The sequence below is a fragment of the Anastrepha ludens genome, chromosome 3 (genome assembly GCF_028408465.1).
Source record: "Anastrepha ludens isolate Willacy chromosome 3, idAnaLude1.1, whole genome shotgun sequence".
In the NCBI taxonomy this organism is placed as follows: domain Eukaryota; kingdom Metazoa; phylum Arthropoda; class Insecta; order Diptera; family Tephritidae; genus Anastrepha; species Anastrepha ludens.
Window position 1 is genome coordinate 40483619 of NC_071499.1, and position 26255 is coordinate 40509873.

The 26255-nt window shown below is 36.8% G+C and overlaps 1 protein-coding gene across 6 annotated transcripts in view; it reads left to right on the top strand.

Annotated features, from left to right (window-relative positions):
- Nucleotides 1-539: 539 nt before the first annotated feature.
- Nucleotides 540-26255, top strand: part of LOC128857801 (high mobility group protein DSP1) — a 90330-nt gene continuing 64614 nt past the window's right edge. The window contains exons 1-2 of one of the 6 annotated variants that reach the window (XM_054093568.1): nt 540-2018; nt 25268-25810. In XM_054093568.1, the coding sequence (XP_053949543.1) occupies nt 1995-2018; nt 25268-25810 (567 nt within the window). In that variant the 5' untranslated portion in view covers nt 540-1994. Of the gene's footprint in view, nt 2019-4220; nt 4245-23977; nt 25811-26255 lie in introns of those variants that run through there. The other 5 variants (XM_054093569.1, XM_054093566.1, XM_054093567.1 and 2 more) reach the window with 5 other exon arrangements.

A 26255-nucleotide genomic window follows, 5' to 3' on the forward strand; every position in this document is an offset into this window, starting at 1 on the left:
ACTCAGCAATTTAGCACATAGCAGTGTAAGCAAGAAAGCAAGCACTGCATACCGGACATGTGTGCGAATGCAAAGGGACGAAATTAGCACATAGAAAACATATAGGCAGAGTTTGTAAATTTTTGTGCGGGCACGGAGTTGCTGGGTACGTGACGGCGTGATGGTTTTGGTATAGGAGAAAAGTAAGTTTTGGCGCGGTCTTTACCTCGTTATAAGGCACAACACATCACCAAGAACAACAAAAAACGTTAAGCAACATAATATATGAGCACCTACCGTCCCCAACTATGCCTAGTACAAAGCATATAAGCAATTACTGGATATAACATACACACCAACGCTTTATATTTTACCCTATGAGAATATGTCCATTTACTTGAAATAGTGAGAGTAAGATTGTGGAAAGAGTACGTAATGAGCATAAGAGAGTCGCAGAGAGAGGGAGAGCGTTATTTTTGTTTTTGTAAACAATGTAGATAGAAGAGTAGAAGAAACGACGAACGGGCATCGGGCCGGGCATAGCCACTATTTCGAATTGAATTCAATAGCCTGTACAAAGGCAATTGCCATAGCATTCAAACGTTCGTTCGTTGTTGGTGTACGACGCTCTGTGTGTATTGTGTTATATTTCCAATATAGCTGAAGCGACGGGCATTGAAGCTACTATAGAGCTATAGCAAGCAAGCAAGCACACGGTAAACGGTTGGAATATCAGCTCAGCCCATACACAGTATACAAGACTACGGCACAGTAAAAGCAAAGCAAACGGCGGCGCATTTGTTGGAGATTATACAATTCAGCGCAAAGTAAAAATATAGGCGATTGCCTGAATAGCATAGCAAGCGGCAGAAGCAGCAACGCCGAAGCAGTTAGCTATAGGCGGCGGATATACAATATAAAAATATACAATATATAGCGACTACGGACCACGGGGCTACGAGGGCGCTACTCGTGTGAGAAATACGACGACGCAGCGGAATACGAATACAGTGACGACAGCGTTGGTGAATGCATACGGATAGAAGTGGAGTGTGCACAATTGGCAGCAGCTATAGAGAAGTAAAGGCTGGTTATACGAAACGACAATATACACAATACACGCTATAGACTAGGGGCAAAGTTGTACCCACAGCATAGAGCCAAAGTAACGAGCATTGCTAGTGTACAAAAGCTGTGTATAGAGCTCTACGTCTCGAGCGACAAAGTATAGGCGAAGTGAAACAAGCGTGTAGCGAAAACGCTAGGCAGTTATAAAAAAATAAAACTGAATACCAACTGGGATCTCGTCGCAATTCGTCAGTCGTGCCAACAAGCGCTGTAGAAGGCATTTGAAGAGAAGTAAAGAGTATACCGATCAGCATAGAAGAAGAGAGGTAAAGTGAAGCAGCGGAGGCAGCATTGATATATCGGTTTTGTACTACGGGACAGGCGGGTGTGCAAAGCAAAGCAAGTGAACAGTGGCTGTAGTTTTTTCTTTTGGCTGTCGTACAAATTGTAGAGAAGACTAAAAGCAGAGACGCATTTTATATGCGTAGATACAAGTAGTGTATGTGTGTAATTGCATAAAAACGAATTGGTGAAGTGTTTACAGAAGACGACGGAGGAGCAGAAGAGGGTTGTCGCGCGCGAAAACCTCTCCTATCCCCCCCCCTATTAACGATTGTTGGTCATTACTGGGTGACAAACCGACACACAGCAAAAAGCAGTGTGTGAGAGCGAACAAAGGAGTGAGAGGAGAGACATTTTATTTTTCGTGCTGTGCTAGCAAGCGGCATCAGCAGCATACGAGTACATTGTTGGTATTGTATAATTTTATAATACGTGGAGTGGCGAACGGCGGCGCATTGTTGGACAACGCAACGTAAACGCCTAAACAAAGTATAGCATAGCATTTGTGTATAGAGCCAGCGCCTTATAGCAGCTAGCAGCAAGATAGGGAGCAGAGACTACAACAACAGCAGTAAAGTAGCAGCAACACAACACATAGTTGCAGTATGGAGCATTTTCATCAGATTCAGGTAAGTTTTTATTTATTTTGTATGAGTTTTTAGTGTGTGGGTCTTTTTTTTTTGTTCGTTTTGTTTTGATTTTTATTTGATTTGGTGCGATGATTTTGTTGTCGTCGTCGGTGAAGTTGCTGTCGGTTTGTTATGTTGCACATCGCGTCGTGTTGCGTTTGTTACGGCTTTCATATTTTTTTTTTTTATGACCTAATGACGCACAGCTACATATGATAAATTATTGCAGCCTCATATCTAACCTATTGATGTCCCCCGCCCAACGTTATCACATTGACGCTAACAGCGGCAGCATCATTAGCGTATGCAAGAACATCATTATTATACGCGGACGTTGACAGTCATCAGAATACGCGTCTCGCGACATCAATCGAAATCGAAAATGCAAATCAGAGAAATCGAAAGCGCGTGAGTGAGCGAAGTGTATTCACATGTTTTGATACAATTCAGTACCGGTGTACGCTGCATATACCAAGTTTTCAAATAAGTAGGCTCTGTTGCCGGCTAGCATTGTTCCGCCAGCCCTCCCTATTCGTTGCATTCACACGTTTTTTTTTTTTTTTTGGCGTGGTTCCCTATTTGAAATAACATTAGGAAAGAAGTTGAGCATAGGCACATATGCGACATTTTTTAATTGACGGAAACTCGATGATTTCGAAAAGTCATCAAATACGAGTATAACTTAAAAAAGAAATGCCGTTGTGTGGTAAAAAATTTCAAAACTAACCCCAAATAACTTGAAAACTATAAACATTCGACAACTAAAAGTGGTACATTTGAAAAGGAGAGGGGACTGCAGCTTTCCAACACAACGGGACCAAAATCTAGGTCTCCATTCCAAAGCCAACGCGATTAATCAGGTATGCGTAAGAGATTCGAATAACGTCTGCAAGCAAGAAAAGGCATATTAATTTCAGATTTTTGGCTAATTGAAAGTCTCCTTTTGTTTTCATAACAGTATCATGCCATATCGGTAGTCGAAAGTTGTATGCATACATATGTATGTATATCGGGTTCTTAAAAAGTTTGTTAACAAATTTCAGTAAGTATTCAGTATTTAATAACGTGTCTGTTTAATATACATATAGTCAAAATCGCATAAAACAAATGTGGGTAGAAGAGAGTTTTCATATAAAATTAGACTCAAGTTTACTTCTGATGTCAGGTAGGTTGGATTGTTGATAGTTTAACAACTGCATTTAAAAAAATGTCGCCACTAAAAACACAACCTTATGTAAAGTGTAGTAAACATTCCAATATACATTTTATTGCAAAATATCGATGCTACAAACATCATAAATATAACCGAAAAAGTATTATTAATCTTAAATTAGTTATTTGGTGCTGGTTGTCCACAGTTTAAAGATTGCAATCAACATAAACACAAAAGCAACAATAGAATCGCTCGCATGATAGAGACCATCAAACCTTTGCGACATTAAATGTTATGTTGTCTTCAAATTACAAGTAAATAGTAAATTCACAATTATAGCCTCTTCCTCCTGACTAACTAGTTGTATTTTTTTTAATTTTGTTGTAAACAAAATAGGAGCTCGAACCATATTGCAATTATTACTATTATGCAGCAACAATAGTGGGCTAAGGAGAAACAATATTTACGCGTCGTCGCGACGGCAAAGTGACTACAATTTGTATGTCGTCATATCGTCTGCCTTCTATGACGACTGCATTTATGACTGCGGCTGCAACAACGCCGATCAGCCTGGCGCGAAGTCTACCTTTCGGGGCAGCGCAGCAACCGCGATGTACGCATATCGTCGTGTAAATCGCTAAATTCGCATGCGAAAATATATACATGCATATACATGGATACATGTGTGTTTACGGTGTTTGCGGTTTTCGCTGGCATTATTTGACTTTATGGTCAGAGTTTTGTTTTATTATTATTATATGCTGAGTTTTGCACTTATTAGAAACTGGAGGCTTGCTGATTGAATTGACAGGTTTTCGGTTTCGGTTTGGCTGACACTCGCAGCTGGTGGTAGTGGTAGGCTTGAATCGCGCAATTCCCCGTGTGAATGAAAGTAACGTAAAGTGTTACGCGTCACTATATCTCTGAAATTTTTGGCATGTTGTTTCTCAATTATCAATGGACTTGAAACCATATAAAGAATCAACACGCAGTTTATCAATTTTAAATCTTCCCTTATACGATCTCAATTTAATTACGAGGAATAGCTTTTAAACGATCAGCTGATGAGAAAGGTGTGGTTATAATAAATGAATTCGCGCGTTTTTTGGCGGCAACAATTTCTTCGCTTTTTTGGTTTTGTTTTTATTCTTATTATTTATACAATTTTTAGTTCTTTTGTAGTTATTTTTTTAATTAAGAGTGTTTGTGTGTGAGTGTGTATGTGTGTGTAGTACAAATTGTAAATATACAAAACTTCCCCACGTAGCAGTGCTCTGACATTTCGGTGCGCAAGAAATACATTAAAATTAATTTGTAACTAATTCAACGACAAATAATTTAATATTTATGCTATTTGGAGAAAATATGGGTATCAAGAAATGTGACGTCGCGATAATTCAAAAATGAAAAATGTTGCACTAGAAAAAAAATCAAAAACGTGAAATGTAATTGTAGTAACAAAAAACATGTAACCTCGACGCTGGAAATGGAGAATTTGTAATAAACATACAACGAGTGAAATCTATTTTTTTTTTTAATTAAATCCACGCAATGTTTAAATCATTTCGTGTTCAGAAAATAAAGTTGTGATGCAGGACTTAAATACTTTCCTACTAGAATTAAGTTCCGAATACCGCGTATTTTTAATATGGACATGGACTGGTATTTAGCTAATGCAAAGTACTGGATAATTGTCCTAAGTTTTCGTGTAAAAACAGGCAGTTAAAGCCTTTGCTATTGGCACGCAAATACGCCCTATCAAGTTCTGAAAATGTGTAACTTTTGAGGGGAAAAAGGTGAAATAAATAATCGAATCGGAAATAGTTAGTTTATATTCAGTGCTTTTTAATTAATTAAAATAGTGCAAATTAATAGTTATTAATGAGCGTTTTCGTTTTGTTTTTGCTATCGCTTACACGAGCGTTCTATTTTACGTGAGTCATCTTGATTGGAGCTAAAAACAAATAGCAAATGGTGATAGACGCTCAAAATTATAGTAAACTTATTTAAATTGCGTAACGTTTTGCTTCATCATCCGTCTGTCCGCACATCTGCTCAATTGTCGCGTTTCGTCGGAAGCGACTGAGTATGCATTGCACTGCATTGCATTTTTTTTATATCTGTGTGCATATGTGTAAATGCACTTTCGACAATATTAATTTCTACATGAAGCTAAAGTGTGGGACTTGTCTAATACACATTCCCCCCCTTCTTTTTGGTATATCGCCTAAGTCTAGCCATACATTCTAATATGCTTCATATTATATGAAAATTGAGTAAATCAAGCTGCAACAACAACAATATTGCAATAAGTAAATTTATTAAAAAACCTTCCGTTTCCCCGCCGTCCCCCACCTTTTGCTGCAATTTAGTTCGTACGAATTTTTCCATCCATACAACAAAGTACAGTAAAATGCAAAAGCTAAAATGACTCGTACATGAGATTGTATGTATGTTGTAACCTGCCTGCGTGCGACTCGTTTCGTTTCACTTTTGCCTTTTTTTTTAGCCTCGTTTATTTCGTTAATCGCCATACTTTGTGCTCTCCTCGGTATATGCTATCTCACTCTATTCGATTAGCATTATGCCACCATTTTATTTCAATGTGCTAATTTCGTTGCTCTCGCGAATAACTAGTTCTCATGCTCTCTCGTATTCTCCTCCATACCATTTTGAGTCTATGTATAACGCTCGCTTGCGCTCATCAACTAAGAGCGACACCGATAAGAGATAGTTTGACTTGAAGCGGATCGTGGTGGAGGAAGTAATTAATTTTATGCACTCAACTCATCAGAAATAGTGTTGCCGTTCTGGCTTTTGCTTACGCCTATCTTCAGATGTTGCCATTAGGTTGTATTGGCTTTACAAAATGAAAACAGAGAGCTATTGTGGTTTACGTTATAATTGAAAGAATTTACGCGCGAGCTTACACAGCTGCCAGTTTTTGTGTGAATAAGTTCGTGCGGTTTTACAACAGATGGCGTAACTTGATTATTATTCCATCGATCCACATTTCCAAACATTCATTGGAGAGCTACTGTCGTAAGGCACAAACGTCAGTATAAGTTTTTTATTTGAAGCGTAAACAACAATATTTTTACCACACTTGAAAATGTCGAATTTCGTGCCAAATAATGTGTTTTTGCGGGGAATTCTTCTTCATTATTTTAATATGAAGAAAAAAGCAGCCGAAAGTCATCGTATCTTGGTGGAAGTTTATGGTGAGCATGCTCTATCTGAGCGAACGTGCCAGAAGTGGTTTGCACGCTTTAAAAGTGGTGATTTTGGCTTGGAAGACGAAGAACGCGAGGGTGCGCCGCCAAAGTTCATGGATACCGAATTGGAGGAATTGCTCGATCAAGATCCGGCTCAAACGCAAGAAGAGGTTGCAAAAACTTTGGGAGTTGATCAATCAACCATTTCCAAACGTTTAAAAGCCATGGGAATGATCCGAAAGGTAGGCCATTGGGTGCCGTATGAATTGAAGCCAAGAGACGTTGAACGCCGTTTTATGGCATGCGAACAACTGCTTCAACGGCACAAAAGAAAGGGTTTTTTGCATCGAATTGTGACTGGCGATGAAAAGTGGGTCCATTACGACAATCCAAAACGTCGGGCAACGTATGGATACCCTGGCCATGCTTCAACATCGACGTCGGCGCAGAATATTCATGGCCTGAAGGTTATGCTGTGTATCTGGTGGGACCAGCTGGGTGTTGTGTATTATGAGCTACTGAAACCGAATGAAACGATTACGGGGGATGTCTACCGACGACAATTGATGCGTTTGAGCCGAGCACTGCGAGAAAAACGGCCGCAATACGCCGATAGACACGACGAAGTTATTTTGCAACATGACAATGTTCGGCCACATGTTGCACAAGTGGTCAAAACATACTTAGAAACGCTCAAATGGGATGTCCTACCCCACCCGCCGTATAGTCCAGACCTTGCGCCATCCGATTACTATCTCTTCCGATCGATGCAACATGGCCTGGCTGACCAGCACTTCCGTAATTACGATGAAGTCAAAAAATGGATCGATTCGTGGATTGCGGCAAAACCGACCGAATTTTTCACAAAGGGAATCCGTGAATTGCCAGAAAGATGGGAAAAAGTAGTAGTAAGCGATGGACAATATTTTGAATATTAAATTTGTAACCATTTTACGTCAATAAAGTTTCAAATTTCGAAAAAACCGCACGAACTTATTCATAGTCCATTAATATGTTAATATTGTAGCTGTTGATGGCATAGAATTGGCGCTCTTAACCCTCCGTTGGACACCTTTTTTTAAAATCTGCATTTTGTATATGCAATGAAGTTGATGGGCTCAGAAAAGTGATGCGAGACGGAATTTATCGAAAAAATTAGTCGTTGCAAGCAACGAAAATCGTATGAATAATGCAGCCGTTATTTCTCAATTCACTGCTTGTTGGGCTATGGCATAATTTTTCAACACACGAATTAGTTTTCTAGGAATATTGTTGTCAGCGAACCGACCGGAGCCGATACACTCTCAGCAAAGAGGGATTGTCGTCTTTGTATACAAGGTAACTCATTTCTATGGATTGTACGCAATAATCCAATATGTCGACATCACTCAAAAATCTCTTACACATGTTTTGCTTGCCTTCCACCCAATTCATAAATAAATATCATTTCATATTTTACCATAAATTTCATTGGAAACAACTTTCTTTCTTCAACCCTTTTCAAAATGAGTCAAAATAAAGAAAGCGAAAAAATCCTTTTTTGCAGCAACCAAAATATTTAAAAATATATATCTGCGATACTTAAAAGTGAATTATAAATTTGTGGGGCATGTGCCACATATTCCCGTACAATACATGCAAATACATAGGGGTCTGGCCACACCCGGGTGTCCCACGGTAGGTTAATATTGTAGCTATTGATGGCGTAGAATTGGCGCGCTTTTTTTTTTTTTAAGATAAACACCATTTGTTGTGTTTGTGTCGTTATTTACACATGGCATTTTTTATGAAGTCAAGAAGGCTTAGAAATATAATTTAAACAGGCAGCATTGGCATTTTTGTTTACCGAAACGTTTTTAATATTTTGTTACTTAACAATAATAGTCTCATAACATCTGCAAGGTATCCGGTGGCAGAATTAGGTTTTAAATGTCTAGGTCGCCGTGCGCGGCCGTAACACTATACGAGTACCGATACTGCGAGATTTCTTCCTAAACAAACTGAATAGCCGTTTCGGTGACATATCCTGGCCACCCAGGCCGTCTGACCATACTCCTATGGATTTTTTTTTTTGTGGTGTTATCTCAAAAGTAAAGTCTATGCAACAAGCGCAACGACCATCTCAGCACTAAAAGAAAACGTCGTTCGTGGCGTTAATGGTATCCCGACATCACTTCTTTATCGAGTTGCACGGAGTATGAAAACCAGATTCCTGGCGTGTATCCGACGTAATGATCACTATTTAGAGGAAATAATTAAGAAAATAAAATATTATTATTATTTATTTATTAAATTATAATTAAAATTATAAAGTAATATGTTTACTGCACTGGCTACCAGGGCTATCGGCTAAAAATAAAATAAAATCCGCACTTGTCTTCTATTTTGTAATAGTTATTGAAACAAACTTTTATCGTTAGTAATGCGTTTTACTTGAGCTTTTGATTCCTAATTCTCCCACCGGACACCCGGTGGACACCCTTTTAGTGTGTCTATACACTACTATACATTTCCAAATCATTGGAAATTGACCTCTGGTTTATGGCCGGGGGCATTTTTTCAATGTCTTAGTGAACGAAAAGCCGAATTAAGTTAAGAGGAGATACTAATTTTAATGCTCTGATATCTAATGGGGATTCAAACTCATTGTGGTGGCAAGTCCAATTGAGAGAATGGTGTCCTTAAATAGCACAAGGTGCATGTGAAAATAAAAAAAAATTAGGTATGCCATGTTCTGTCATTTATTTCAGAAGTGAACTTATTCTTTTATCAAATACACCGGTTTGGTGTCCTTTACATAAGCTTTTCGGTGCAACAGTTTTCATTTGACACCAAAAAAAGTACCCCAGTGAAACAATATAAACGACAAAACAGAGAAGTACAATAGTAAAATTTCTTACGACGTCCAAAATACTAGCGTTCCCATTTTCTTAGCTACCAACATGTTTAGCAACGTGTACTGCTTGCCGGTTATTAACCACACCAGCAAAAACAAAAATGATTGCGAATGCGATACTGATTAGTAGAGTGTGAATGAATATCATCACCAAAGCGCGCGCAAATAGAAATTTGTTTTTTCTTTTTTTTTTTTTTTTCAATGTTTTCCCCCCGCCCCTCTTTATATGAACGCGTGTTTCGATGATTTGTGTACACATGTCGTCAAGCGACATTGGTTGGCGGACTTCGTGACGACTTCTCATATCGGTTCCGTCGCTTCGAACGCCGCTGCCATCGTCTTCAACGTCGCAACGCCGATGCTATGTTGTCATTTATTTTGTTAAAAAATTGGCGGGAATTTTTTCAACACATTAATACAGAGATAACCCAAGCAGCAAGCACTCAGTCAGCTGGGCAGACACCGGCACAAATGACGCTATTTGGTTTGGTGGAGATAGCAAATTACAATTGTGCCCCGTTAATCGTCCCTCACTCGAAGCAATTGTGTTGCTTAGGTGCTCGCAAATGTTGCAGTTAACGTTAACATCATAAAAACACGTACTCAAGCACTAATAAAAAATTCTGCTCGTCTCTCTCTGAGACATCAATCGACTGGTGCTATACCTTACAAATAGCAGCCAAACAATAAGTTGATACGACAGAAAGCAACACTGTGGTAGCACTACATTTGTTACTGTTGGCGTTTACTTATTTGGTTAGGTACTTAACAACACTGAGAAAGAGCAAGCAAAGTTTAATAATTTTGTTGAGTTTTGAAGAGATGAAAAGAGAGTGGCTATGGGGAAAAGTAAAAAGTAGTACAACAATAGCAATTGTCGGAAAGCAAGGGACAGAGTGCTAAAAGAGAGGATGAAAAAAATCAATCATATACTGATGTAGTGATGCCAGACTGTGGGAAATTTTCCTATGTGAGGGATATTTAGCAACAAGAATTATAAAATGGGGGGAAAAAATTAACATTTTTACCATACATTTAAGGGGGAAGTCTACTGTGACAAGGGAAAAAACAGGCTTATTTTCCGGATTTCATTTCTAACAAAATATTGCTCGTACATAAAATCTTTTTAAACTCTTATCTTTATTATATATTTAAGTTTTTGAAAAAAAAATTTTAAGTCAAAATATTCAAAATGGCCGCTGTGGCACTTCTGCAAGCGCAGGTCCGCTTTTCTTAGGTGCCTAAACGGTGTACATGAAATCTTACGTTTCGGTGATCTAAAACAAAAAAACAAAATATTGTTATCATATACATAGTATTGACTCTCGTCTGACGTAGGATTATGTCGATAAAAAATTTTGGCGTTGAAAAAAAAATTCTTGAAATTTTTTTCTTTTTTTTTGCCTAAAATTGATGTTACTATTGTTTATAACAATTTAACAAATAACGATATCAAAAAAATCCTATGCCAGACGAGAGACACTATTACAGAGAATATATAATTAAATTTTTAAGCTGATTCATTTATCAGAACTCGAGATATCGTGTACACCGTATACAAAAACTTAGTTTCGAGAAAAATGCGTTTAAAGTTTCAGTATAGCAGGTACGCGCTTTGGAGCGCTTCGGGAAAAGGTCGAAATTTCAACGAAGAAAAATTTAGCCAGCTGTAACACATATTGTACCTTATTTAAGAGGGTTCAAAGTATTTTTTAAGCTAACAAAAAAAAAAATCGATTTTTTGAAAAATTCACAGTAGACTTCCCCCTTAAAAGGATTTCCTTGTAACTTAATTATCGCTTCACAATTGATAAGAATTCAACTAAGAATAATCCTTGCTCTTACATAATTAAACGTTCATTGTGCTCACTCGTTCTATGCTATGAATTAATATTTTCATTCGCAGTGTATAAGTATATGACAAATTTTTATATTCACATCAATAAAAAATACTTTCGAGAAATCTCTGAAAGTCAGATCTTATTCCCTTTTTACGGTAAATGTATTGCTCCACATCAAAAACGGATTAAAAAGGGGAAAATCTGTGACAATCTGGCATATTAGATGTAAATATTCATATTAATAGTAAACAGGTTATCAAAATTCGAAATAAATTTGATAAAAATTCAATTTTATATTCACAAGTTGAAAATGATGGGAAAGTAAATTTTTGAAATAATTTGTGATATAACTTTTGACATTTTAAATGCCGAGTGACGAGGAAAATCATTGCATCCATCAAACATCATCAAGAAAACAGTCTCTTCATTTCGTAAGGCATCCAGACCATATCTCTCTCTCCAAGTCGTTTTTCATGATTTTTTTGGTTCAACTATACATATTTGCATCATCGCGTTTTATAGATCCTTTATTTGATTTTCTTTTGTGCATCGAGCCGTTTGAACAAACTGTTATTGATATGATCAAACGGTGGGCGTAAATACAAAAATTTGAAGAATGTTTAACATGGAAATTGAAGCAACGCCAAATGACAATTGTTTGTTATGAAAACCGAACCTCCTTCAATCTATTTCATTTAAAATTCGCATTGAATAATGATCCTGGTACCACTTTTGTGTCATATAGTACACCATAAAGAGACGTCGCTTTTTAACTTTGATTAGTGCAATGCACTAAACTAAACAAATTTCCGAAAGGGTTTGTTTATTTTTTATTGAACTTGGGGGGGAGTTCACTTGTCACGCCGCATATAATACAACGGGAATGAGCACCAAGTAAAAAAGTGTCTTGCCGATTGTTCTTGATTGAATTACTTGATGTTCGCGATGAGCAACCATGATGGGCGGGCGGCAGCTGCTGGACCAACAAACAAATGCTTCACGACGAACCATCAGCCGTCAAAGAATCGAGCAAGATTCCAAATCTGCCCACAATAAAGGAATACTAATCTTGATTCTGTTGAATGTGATAAATGCAGAGAAAAAAATGTTCTACGTTTCTTCATTTTAAGTGAAAAATGTGAAGCACAGTGGATTTCTTTTTTATTTTGTATTTATTTTTCAATTTGATTTGTTTTTTATAAATATACAGACTTCTAACTTACACAAGGCGAATCTATTAAAGGCGGTATTGGTAAATCAGCTGATTTGTTTTTTGTTTTCTTCGGCGTATCCTTGTGGTTGTCAGCCTGGAATGAAACAAGGCGATTTCATTCTTTTTTTTTTTCTACTTTGCCAATACTTTGCTTTGACAATTAAACGTACAGTGTTGTTGGCCTAGTGCCACCACCATTAATTAATGCGCCTTGAATTTGTATTTTTTGATGTTGTATCAAATTAACTCCCCACGGAGTGATCTGCTTTTTGTTTTTGTTTGTCACAGTTTTTTGTTATAGTCATAGTTGGTAGTTAAAATTCTATTTAAATGTAAATTCTTCTAAATAATGAATAAGTTATCGTTAAATGATGCATATAAAAAATCAAAAACAAAAATTATAAAGGAAATAGAGAATTAAAATCAATTTTTGTTTTTTTATGAGCACCTTTTTTTGATGGCAGAAATGCACTCGGACCGTTATTAGAAAAATCGTTTTGTATCATTTGGTGTTTCATGCACCTGTGCATGTCTGAATGGTGGTAGTCAGGCACCAACCCATTCGGCGGCCGCTTGATTTCACTCAATTCAGTACTCATGAAAGGAATGTAAAATCTCTTATTTACAAGCCTGAGAGAATACTTCTTCAATTCACATCGAAATCATTTGTTTGGTATAACTAATAATTGATAATTGATTTCGTTTTAAAATGAACAAGCAAGATTTGTATTTTTTAATTGTGGAAAATGCTAATATTTAAATCATTTGAAAATACAAAACATGAACGTAGACTACTTTTAAAATAAAACGGCAACTTTTCTTCATAAAATTGATACATTTTTAAGCAGTAAAAATTACATAAAGTTTGGACGGTTCCGAACTTTGTATATCCGTGGACATTTTAGTAAAATTTAGTTTGGCTATATAAAGTTCGTCCCTATCGAATTTAAAACGCTTTATACTACATTCAGATATACATTAGTCATAGATGATCTACTTTTTCGTGCTTAACTCCCAATCCGTAATTAAAAAGCGAGATTTCCCATACAAAATTTCTCTCCCGAAATCTGAGGTTATAAAATAAACCTGGATAATAACCATAGTTTTTGACATACACCCTGTGTTTTCTGTGTTATAGATGAGACGCATGTAAAGAGGAACGTCAAAGTAAAAACTAAATGAAATGGATGCCTGCGAAAAAATCAAGTTTGTTGAGATAATTCTAATAATTTTTTTTGTTAGGTATTAATGTATTCATACTCGTATAACAGAAAAAAACGTGTGTTCATTAACGCTTTGTCCTCTTATTACTTATTATAAAATGAAATATCGGCCGCCGTAGCCGAATGGGTTGGTGCGCGACTACCACTAGGATTTCAGAGCGAGAACGTTGGTTCGAATCTCGGTGAAAGACCAAAATGCAGGAAAAGTTTTTTTCTAATAGCGGTCGCCCCTCGGCAGGCAATGGCAAACCTCTGTGTATATTTCTGCCATGAAAAAGCTCGTCATAAAGATATCTGCCGTTCGGAATCAGCTTGAAACTGTAGGTCCCTCCATTTGTGGAACAACATCAAGACGCACACCACAAATAGGAGGAGGAGCTTCGGCCAAACACACAAAAAAGGGTGTACGCGCTAATTATATATAAAGGGTGGTTAATTAAATTAAAGGGCCGGTGTTGATTTTGAATAAAATACATTTTTTTTAGAAAGTTATTGTCATTTCTCTTTATTCTGATAATACTAGTATGGCTCAATTACGTATGGAACAAAATATCGGCCAAATGGCCGTCGCGGCCTCGGCAGCACACTTCCATCCGATGGTCCAAATTTTCGATGACTCTGAGGCATAATTGAGGTTCTATGCCGTTAATGTGCCGAATTATCTCATCCTTTAGCTCTTGAATTGTTGGCGGCTTATCTACGTGCACTTTTCTTTCAAATAACCCCAAAGAAAGAAGTCCAACGCTGTCGTTGACGTTTAGGTGTGGTTCACATTCAACATCGGCCCGTGAAATTTAACCACCCATATATATAAAATGAAATATCGTAGTACGCATGCGTATTGCTGTCATTATTTTTTGAAACCTCTTTTTGCATTTTCTTCATATCGTTAACAAGAATATAACAAACCAAAAACTTCCAAATATTCCACCAAAACAATTTCTATGAAGAAATGGAAATGAAGAATTTAATACAAATTTTAAATAATTAAAACAAAAAATTCTAAAACAGATGACAATTATTTATTTTACTATATATATAATTTTATAAATACATGTACATATGTGTGTATGGACTTGTCTCTCAATAAAAATAAATACTTTTTATACGGAACCGGTTGCTTCTTGCGATATGAACTTGTAAGAGAACGCACTCTGGATGAGTTAATGTTGCGTTGCGCAGTAAAGATTTCTAAGAGAGAGTGAGTTCTCAATGTTCATACTGAATAAAATACCTTGTCATTTAACGATAGTAAATTGCTATAATTACGAAAATTTGTTTGAAAATTTTGTCACAATTTATCCACCAGAAACCAATATTTAAAGATTTCTAATAACTTTATGTGCAATATAATCACAATAATCTTTCTCCATTCGACTCGTATCATAAGCTGTATTCTTTAGCGCATTCTGATAACTTTATGAACACTTTTAGTCATTTGTGGATCATTAATTCAGCCATTGTAATTAAGTAGATTACTAAAATCTAAAATCTTAAGTGAAAATGCATCAATGCTTATAGTCAAAAATGCGGTTATCAGCAGAAGTGTAACGAATACATCTTTGACGGGTGATAACTTGGCAAAATTTGTTTTTTTTTTTTCCTTCAAATAGAATAAATTTTTTCCCCATCGCCTGCTAAAAAAAACGTATTTATCTATTCTATCGTATTTATCTAAGATACAAAATATTAGCACTGCCAAAGTGTTAAATAAGTACATGCAGAGCAGGTGGCAATATGAAGTTGTCATAAAGCAAATGCAAACAATTACATTTGTAGAATTCAGAGAAAGCATTTTATTTAATTAAATCTTTCAACAAACAAATGTGCTCCACAGTTTTACATATCGCACTTGTTACGTTAAAGCGTAACAACTCAAAATCTGAACATTTTCAGTAGAGACGAAAAACTGTTTCCGTAAATATTAATAATATATTACAAGGAAAAAAATATGTAATTGCACGAAAATATCATTAAAAACAATAAAACGGTTGTTTCATTCTTATTCGTTTAGTAGTTGCGCTAAAATAACAAATTTTTGAGTTGTTACTCTTTTCCTGAAATTTTTTTATACACTTAGTGGTATATTTTAAACAAACCGTTTGGTTGTAAACAGGCACAATTCAAAATGTTACACTTTATGTGACACAAATTTGTTGAAACACTTGGAGACAACTAAAAATGTAACTCTTTAGTTGAGACACAGAAGTCATTCTGAAAACAAAGAGAGAGTCAAAACGGTTTTTTTAACGAAAGACTAGACAAACCACTGAACGATTTTTACAGTGGGTAGAGATGTCCACTGTATATTGTTTTCTTGCAAAAAACTAAAATTTGGAAATTTTGAGTTGTTACGCTTTAACGTAACAAGTGCGATATATTAAAATTTGTTTCATGGAAAACTTTTTAAAATTTAATATTAATATCAAGAGAGAAGTATAATTTCAACTCAGAAAATGAAGTTGTCATATATGTACTTCATCTCCACAAGCACCATAGTCACGAGAATTCATATTGCTAAGTCTGTGTGTGGAATAAAATTCATTAGCGTCAAACCTTCATTCCAAGTAAAACTTGACCAATGCCGAATGCGCCAATATTCAATTTTAAACTTGACGAGCCGTTCTCGATAGCTAGGATAGCATACTTCAGCACATTAATATGGTATTATTTCTTAAATATTTTCGTACTATTTTTGCCATGCGGATCGGCGCATTGTCTTCCTATAGAACAAAATTTGGTCCTTTTAAGGGGTTATACGCAGTTATGAAGCAAATAAAAGACGGGTTGTCAAGGATTTATCCTGAAGAAACTTCAGAATATTTTAATTTGAAAATTTTTGGCGGTTATAAAAGCATCCTTCAAGAACGTAACAAAATTTTTTATTTATGAAAATGTTGATTATAGAGCGCGCTGCAGGCGATTTCTGGAACCTCCTTTAAAAAAAGACGATTTACGGTGTACATCGTAACTCAGGATTGGATTATCTGAAATCAAAAAACCAAACAAATTTTGTTAATATATTATATTAGATTATCTAGTAATTAATCGTTCGGCTAATCAAAATAGTGAATTTTCACAAAATGGCAGCTTTTAAAAGAAATGATTTCGATTTTTACGTTAAAATTTGGCCGTAAATTGATTATAAAATGGAAAATAAGTATCAGATTTACAAAAGGAACGATTAATTACTAGAAAATGTATCTTTAAAGATTGAGTTAAAACGGTTGACCGATCAAACAAGCCGTTTTCGAGATATCGTGTACACCGACTTGAAAAATGCCGTTTTGAAAAAAACACGTTTAAAGTTTCAATACCTACCTTAAAACGTGCCGAGGCATCTCTACATATTTAGGTATATCTCCGAAAGTATTGCTTAGACCTACTTCAAATTTCGTGCGTATACTTTTGAATATATGTACATTACAAAAACGCAATAAAAAAAATCGATTTTTTTGAAAGTCATAACTGCGTATAACCCCTTAATCGACTTCCGTTCGGGTTGCCGTTTTTTCAAGTATTTTTAAATATGCAATAACAATATTGCCTGGTCCCTGAGCCGACAAACAACGCCAGATCATTAAACGCATCTCTGTCGATTTAAAAGTGGTGAGAGTACACTTATAGGAGAGTTTTTCGGTAGCTCGATACTACCATTCAAACATCAGGAGCTTTTTCATCGCAGAAATGCGCCCGGAAGTTTGCCATTGCCTGCCGAGAGGCGGCCGCTGTTTGAAAAAAGCATTTTTTTTGGCATTTGATATTTTGTGGGCTGCTCCACCGTGTTTTTTTGGCTCTCATGCAATTATCTTCGTACTGTACTGCTGTACTGCAGAGGTTGCAGGGACGATTTTTCCTCACATTAATGAGCTGATATCGAATTTTTGGGGTAGATTTAAAGGGATCATCGTTGAAAATTTCTAACATGAGTCTGTCAACTATTGGGACGGGACGGCCGAACAATCCGCCAAGTTTTATATACGCTTCCCTCCGATGTTTACGATTTGAAAATATGTCAAAACAAACTCTTATCTTCTATAACTTTTATTCTTGGCGCTTACGTTGGCAACCTCATTTTGCCACTACTACATGCACTTCTTACAATTCTTCTTCTTCTTCTTAATTGGCGCGATAACCGCTTACGCGATTTTGGCCGAGATTAACAAAGCGCGCCAGTCGTTTCTTTGTCGTGCTAACCGGCGCCAATTGGACACACCAAGTGAAGCCAAGTCCTTCTCCACCTGATCTTTCCAACGCAGAGGAGGCCTTCCTCTTCCTCTGCTACCACCAGCTGGTACCGCATCGAATACTTTCAAAGCCGGAGCGTTTGTATCCATTCGGACGACATGACCCAGCCAACGAAGCCGCTGGATCTTTATTCGCTGCGCTATGTCTATGTCGTCGTAAAGCTCATACAGCTCATCGTTCCATCGTCTACGATACTCGCCGTTGCCAACGTGCAAAGGTCCAAAAATCTTACGCAGAATCTTTCTCTCGAACACCCCAAGCGTCGCTTCATCGGATGTTGTCATCGTCCAAGCTTCTGCGCCATACGTTAGGACGGGCATGATGAGAGTCTTGTAGAGTGTTAGTTTTGTTCGTCGAGAGAGGACTTTACTGCTCAATTGCCTACTTAGTCCAAAGTAGCACTTGTTGGCAAGAGAGATTCTACGTTGGATTTCAAGGCTGACATTGTTATCGGTGTTAATGCTGGTTCCTAAATACACGAAGTCTTTTACAACCTCAAAATTATAACTGCCAACAGTGACGTGGGTGCCGATACGCGAGTGCGCCGACTGTTTGTTTGAAGACAGGAGGTACTTCGTTTTGTCCTCGTTCACCACCAAACCCCTTCGCTTTGCCTCTTTATCCAGTTTGGAGAAGGCAGAACTAACAGCGCGGTTGTTAAGGCCGATGATGTCAATATCATCGGCATACGCCAGCAATTGTACGCTCTTATAAAAAATTGTGCCTGAGCGATTAAGTTCTGCGGATCGTACGATGCTCTCCAACATCAGGTTAAAGAAGTCACACGACAGCGAGTCACCCTGTCTGAAACCTCGTTTGGTATCAAACGGCTCGGAGAGGTCCTTCCCAATTCTGACGGCGCTTCTGGTGTTGAGCAACGTCATCTTACATAGCCGTATTAGTTTTGCGGGGATACCAAATTCTTCTTACAATTATAATAGTAAATTACTTACAATTATTTTAGTAAATGAATAAATGTGATCAGTTTCAACTGCAAATTTTTGTGGAAATACTGGCCGACAATAACTGCCTTTACGCATATGTATGTATGTACATATTTTTGTATGTACATATGTGTGCATGTATATGTAAATACATACTACGTTCTTTTCAATGGTTCTTTCAAAAAAAACTTTGATATATAGTATTGACAATATGATAAGACCAGTGAAAGATAGCGAAAGATATTATTTTATTAATAAATAAAGGGGGATGGCATGGAAACAAATCACAATTTTCAAATACATAGCTAAATATAAAAGCAGAAAAAAATTTTAAGGAAGGAAACTTAAAAGCCGTGTTTATATTTCATGTTTTAATTTTGTAAGAATGCATCGATACCATTTCTTGGGCGACGCTTTTGTATTCATTATTTATTATCTGTCCTTTACCGTAGTAGTCGCTGATTCGATTTTAGCTAAGACCCAATTTAACCTCAAATACTTTTGTATATAGTAAGTAATATTTGCTATATTCAAACGATAGCTACTCTTCCATCTCTTCCCCTCATTTTACATTTTCTGATGTTTCGCCATACGAGTACGGTCGTGGTTATGCTGTTGGCGGATATTTTTGAAATTTAGTTTGACCATTGATTTTCTTTCCTATTGGCAACACTAAATGAAGTATGTTAATTTACTAGTCACAAAAGGCGTTAAAAATGGATAACGAAATACACACCCGAGTATGAAAAATTGTCATATTTTTGTGAGAGGACTGAATATTTCCCCAAGCAAGCGGCAAATTATCGTGAGTAATATTCTACTAAGTCTTGTTGCAAGATTTCTTTGAACATAATTAGTAATTTCGCCATAACCGATGAACTACTTCTAACTTTTAAGTTTTGTATTACTTGGGATTCAATTCCTGCAGTAGTAGGCACATACGTTATTGCTGGATTTATACGATGAAGCAGAAAGGACGCCTTGAGTCAGGGCGAATCCTTTTTGCAAAGAAGGGAAATATTTGTAACATTCAAATAGTCTGGAAAACTAAAATGACCAATGTGAGTGTCTCAAAAAAAAAAAAAAAAAAAAAAAAAAAAAATTAGCGTCTCAAAACATGCAAAATGACAGCTGATTACTTCACAGATGTTGTCAATATATGGCTTAAAATATTTCATGACTTGCATTGCCAACTGCATTCAATTTGCTCTCACGATTGGCAAATTTCAGTGAAATTGACTATTCAAAGCAAAAAAAGCCTATTTAGGACGTTAGCACAAAATTATTGTGAATGAATGTGCAAAACGTTGTTGTTGATCTAGTGCTATCATCTTTAATAGATTCGTCTTGATTTTGCAAATACAATAGCAATACCTTCAAGATTTTTATATAATACATTCACATAAAAAGCAATCACAAAATTAGTGTGGAGATGCCCAGTAATTATTTAATATTTATATTTTTTTTTTTCATTATATATTTGACGAAGTGTATTTATAATTATTTTTTTCTTGCTTTTTTTTTTATGGATTTTACTGGATTTTATCGGATAATTTGTTCACTTGAATTCTTTTTTATTTGTGAATTAATTCCTTGAACTTTCCTTATTTTAATGTATTTCGCTATTTCGCCTTTCCCTTATGCATTTGACCACCCTGTGGCACGCGACTGCATTCCGCAAGGCATGTCGCATCCAGACAACAACGATTCTTCGTGTGAATTCGTTTAGGCTGCTGGTCCGTATAGACGGTCGATTTTTGTTCGTCGTTCTCTGCATTTTGTGTCTTCTTCTTCTGTTAGGCGAGTAGTTTCATGCTGATACTACTCTACACTTTATCTTTTAAATACATATGCACATGTGTATACCAATTCGTAGCCCAAAAATACCTAAATATGCTGCAGGGAACTTGCCTGTTGTTTCCTAACTGTTCGAGACTCAATTTGATTTGGAACGTAACCTAATTTGTTTTGTTCTTTCTTTCATGCAAGATAGATTCTTTTCAGCTGTTTTTAGTACATTCGGTATGTTTTGAACTAATATTAAATCAAAGAAAATATATACCCTTAACCACATGAATATGAATGTAAGTGAAATTGTGATGAACTATTACTTCACCAGGTTGGTACCTCTATACTTCGTATGTGTAAAAGTGTACACCATATAACACACATACGTATTTTTGCCATACATATTTGATTCGCCGCGCGTCTCGCCTAACCGTGCGCAGTCTGTTCGTACGTATATTGTTGGCGTATGTATAAACATACATACATATATACGCATGTGTTTGCACTCCAATACCCACATAAAATTGATTCGCCTGTCAGTACCTAAATATATGCATATACATACATAGGTATAATAGGTTAGGGAGGCCCCAATTTTGTCGCTACTACAATCAAAAATTATATTGTATTTCATTTGAAAATAATGATAATATTTTCTAAACTCCTTTTATTTTGCAAGATTTTCGATTTAAATTAAATAAACATTTTTATAGTTATTAAAAATTCACAATCACAAATCCTCAAAATAAAATTTATGTGTAAAAAATCTATTGGAACCTAAAAAAAAATTATTTATAACATTTTCGTTTTATCAAAGTTATTTTTTTTTTTGTATTTAAATGATACCATCACCATTTGCACCAAAAGACTTTTAATTTGACTAGTCCGTCACTATATGCAAACTAGGCCATACCATCTTTAATAGGAAAATTTCTTAAAAAACAATAACTTGGATCAATAAATAAATATTAAAGTTTTTCAGTTCAATTGTTGATATTTAAACAGCAGTCACAAGTCAGTATTAGCCACTAATTAACCCGTTAAAATATAAATTTTTAACTTTTGAAATAAAAAAAACTATTGAGAATGGGTTTTTACAAATGTTGATAGTTTAATAGTGACTACATACTGCTGTCTGGATTCCAACATAAATGAAATATATTTTGAAATTAAAATTCGCTGCGAAAATGGTGACTGCATTGTAATCCTTTTAAAAACATAACTAACTCTTTTACTATTATTGAGGCCAATTTCTTTGTAATTTTCAAATTTTGCTGAAAATATGAGACATGCCTTAATATGTGTACGCGAATATATGTATGTATGTACAAAGATAGGGTCGGATGGTTAGTTGGTTCATCATTCGTTCTTTTGCTCGCTGTGCCATAACGTTCTACTCGTTTGTGTAGATAGATATGTATGTGTGTATGTCTGTATTTATTATATACATATGATAAGCGCCGCCGTAGTTGCTTCGGTGCTGAAATGAACGAATGAATGCTGCCGTCTGCTCGTCGTTGGTTTTTCGCTGGGTAGAGTGACTCTGGCATTATATGTGTGTGTATGTGGTTGTACATATGTATGTGTTTTATGTACTTTCCGGCACTATTGGTGTCGTTGGCAAAGGGCGACGGGCCGCTGCAGATATAGGTAGAGCAAAGGCAGCAGGCAGCAGCAACAGCACCGGATTACTTGCTTTGCCTTTGCCATTCAATTGTAGTAAGCGGCGCAGGCAAACGTATTAGTGGCCAAGGGCTAGTGTGGTAGAGAACAAATGTATAGCATAAAGAAAGTCTTGGAACGTAAGTAGGCAGGCGACAGCGGCAGCAACATCGCGTTTGCCAAGTAAAGACAATAACCTACCAAACATAAAAATATGCAGTTTATACTACAAGGACGAGAAGAGTAAGCATTAGCAACGGCAGTGGCAATTGTGAATTAATCCGAAAACTTTTTTGTGTATATATACATACATATGCGGAAAAATTGAAAACACAAACGTTTTGTTGGTTAGTGATGAGGTGGGGCGGGGTGGGTGTCATCGTCGTCAAAACAGTCACAAAAAAAAGAAGCCTTGTGTAAGTAGAATCGGCAGGTTTCTTCACAATTTTTCTTCCGTCTGCTAGCAAAATATTCGTTTGTAAACGTTCTTGTCTCTTTCGGTGCAAGTCAACGTGCATCGAGTCGATTTTGTTATCTGTCGTTTAGTCTGACTGTCGTTCGGTTTTCATCGTCAATGCTAGCCTAGCGTTGTCGAAAGTGTTTGTTGCCGTCATTCGTGCAGTTTTTGCTTATGCTCCTCATTCAAATACGTTTTGGAAAAAAAACCCAATTTTTTCATCATTGAATTCTGCAAATAAAAACAAAATCAAGAAAGTGCCGGTACGGCAATACATGTAAAAAGGTACTTTGTTGTTGTTTTCATAAATTTTCGACTGATTGTAGGAAGCTAGTATGTAAATGGAAAACATGTGCGAAGTCCTTTTTCTGTGGGAAAATACATGCATATGAATGTATGTACGGAGAAATAGAGATGTTAATGTTTACTTTACGAGTTTCGTGTAATAAAATGTGCGTACGGCATGATGCTGCTTTTATAATTGAAGAACATACATACATACATGCATATGTACTTAGATCTGGCTTTATTTAAGTATCTGTAAGCCGTTGTAATTTCCAGCCTTTTTTTTTTGTTGCAATCGATTTTCTAAAAATTCAATGGGTAAAACGTGCTTCAGCGTTTTGACTTTCACTCAATTTTGTTTGCTATTCTCTAAACATGTCTACATACATATGTACGTCGCTATGTAGCCATCCATTGTGAATGAAATTCATGTGAACCGTATGTGCATAACAATTAATAAATGGCATGCAATTTTGCCATTTGTTATCAATGATGATTGTGTTTGGCTACGGCAGGGTACCATTTGAACGTTTAACATTAGGAGCAATAATTTTTATTTGTGAATTAAAAGCATTATTTAAAAATAAAGATAGCCAAAGATATTTAGCCAAGGAAATTGAAAGCACAAGTTCACGCAAATAGTTGAACTGAAATACGCAAAGAACACGGTAATCAAAAAATGCGCGCAAAACACGTTTTCGAGCGCATCAGCACAGCACAGCTCATATACGCGTTCATAAATACATACATACATACATTCATGTATGCACGTTAGCACAACAACACTAACACCGCTGTATTATAGCCACATTCGTTTGCAGCCGTTGCGAAGACAAGTCAAAAGGCAATAATAACAACGGCGGTCGCAATGAATGCGCGAGAAACGACGCCGACCAACCACACGACCATGAATGCGAACACCGCTTTTTGTTAAATGGCGGATCGTCGTTGAAGCTTCTTCTTGTTGTTGGTATTGCCCCTCTTCCTCTTTGTATCTTTCATGTATTTTTTCTTGCCTGTTTCTACTGCACACACACTTTACTAGCTCGTTCGTGGTTCGTTCACCACACATTTTACGTCTAAGCGCGCCGCGTGTAAAATTTTGTGAAAAATATCTACTGAATTTTCCACAGGAAACTACAATAACTAGTACAAAATATATATGTAAATGGTAAAAAGGACAAATGCATTATAATCGATTGTGAAGTGATTTAAAGGTGTAACGGTATAGTTTAAAGCAATCGTCAGTCGGCAAGAAATACTAAAGTGAAGAAAAGACATTTGCCATAGGAATGCATATAAATTAATTTCTTGGCTAAATCTAAACGTTGCAAAGCAATCAAAAATAACACCGGGCAATCAATACCTAAAAATCAAAGAAATTACACGTGAACAATTCGACAATTGTGATTTTTTCAATTTTGTGAGGTCGAGTGAAATAAAAACACAAAATTGGCGCAAATGCTGTGCACAACACTAGTGTTGGCATTTAAAGAATTCACAACGTCCACGAGCGAATCGCGCGTACATCTGCAAAACGCACTAACTGCTTCGTCAAAGACGCATCCAAAGATTGCATCAACATTAAGTGAATTTATCGTTTTCTCAAGCTGCACATGGTTTAGAGAAGCAATACTTCATTTAACAGCGTTCTTTTGTATAGCAGCGCTTAGTGCTGGGTGTAAAGTGCATAATTGCAACCACCGATGGTGGTGTATCAATCAAACCAAAGCAAAGGCGTCGATGTTGTACACCCAAAGTAATGCAATAAAGCCAAAAATATTACAAAGTAAACCTTCCACACACCGTGTATATGCCTTAAATTTTGTGCAATGAAATAGCGTGAAAAAGAATTAATTTTATATTAAAAAAATTAGTCAAAATTGAAGTCGTTATATAAAAATTATAAATTAAATAAATGCTAAGAGTGTGCATCATACCTAAAACTCCGACTGAGTATCCATATATTCTCCAATATAGCCGGTTTGCGAAAAATTGAAAACAAATAATTGTCTTCCTTGAAAACGTGTACGCGAATGCGCTTGTAAATTTGTCGTGCTATTTGAATAAAAAATTTAGCATAGTGGTCAAAAATAGTGTGACCCTTCCATATCCTTATATCGCGCGCCTTCGTAATCGTGAATATACGCAAGCACACACAATCGCCCACCAGAATGTCAGAGCATGGCGCGTGGGGCAACCGCCAAGCGACCGCAGCCGAGGCCGCCCTTTGGTGGCCTGGTGCGCTCGCGGCGGCCGCGTCACAACAACAACAGCAACAACAACAACAAACCATTGATCAGCAAACTCTTCAACACTATCAGCAGCAGTTGGCTGCGCAGCAACAGCAGCAGGCAGTGCAACAGCAACAATTACAGCAACAGCAGGCCCATCAAGTGGTCGTGCAACAAAATCAACAGCAAGCACATCAAAATAATGCCAACACCACTTCTGGTGTAGGCACTCAACAGTTATTTACCTATAAAATGGCCAGTAGCTTCCCAAATCCAGCCACGACCATGGCACAGGTGGTCGCTACCTCAAATGCGGCCGGTTCTACCGGCTACGACTATCGTCTTAATATGGCACAAGCAGCTGCAGCGGCAGCGGTACCCGGTTCACAGTGGTGGTATTCGGCTGCGAATTCTGGACAGATAGATGCTAATACCGCCGCACAGTTGCAACAGCAACAACAACAGCAGCAACAACAGGCACAGCAACAGCAGCAACAGCAACAGCAGCAGCAGCAACAACAGCAAGCGGCACAACAGCAACAGCAGCAGGCTCAACAGGCACAGCAGCAGCAACAACAGCACCAGCAGCAACAGCAACAACAATTGCAGCAACAGCAACAGAATGCCACAGCGGTGAGTGAAAAAAAATACTATTTTTACACATATTTTACTATATTACATTTAAAAATTTTATAGGCATATGTATGTACATTTCGCTCATTTACTTAAATAGTATCTGAACTCGAAAAATCTAAATGTCGCGAAAAACGTCTTCAAAGTTTTCAATTTACTATGCAGATCCAAATTTTCTTCTGCTTGATACCACTACGTCTGTTATGACGGATTTATAAAGGTGTGTTGGGTTTGCTTTATGAATCGGATCTACGGCGGGCCATGTATGTATGAGTTTTGTATGTAAAGTGAATCTCTCCACTTGTTCGGTGGACGCCAAATATTCATTTTCCCATCGGATCCGAAACATCAGAACTGCGTTGTATCATCCCACAAAATGCTTTTTCAAAACCTAACGGTTTTGTTGATATGTGCTATTTGGCGGAGTGGATTATGGACTTCTAGT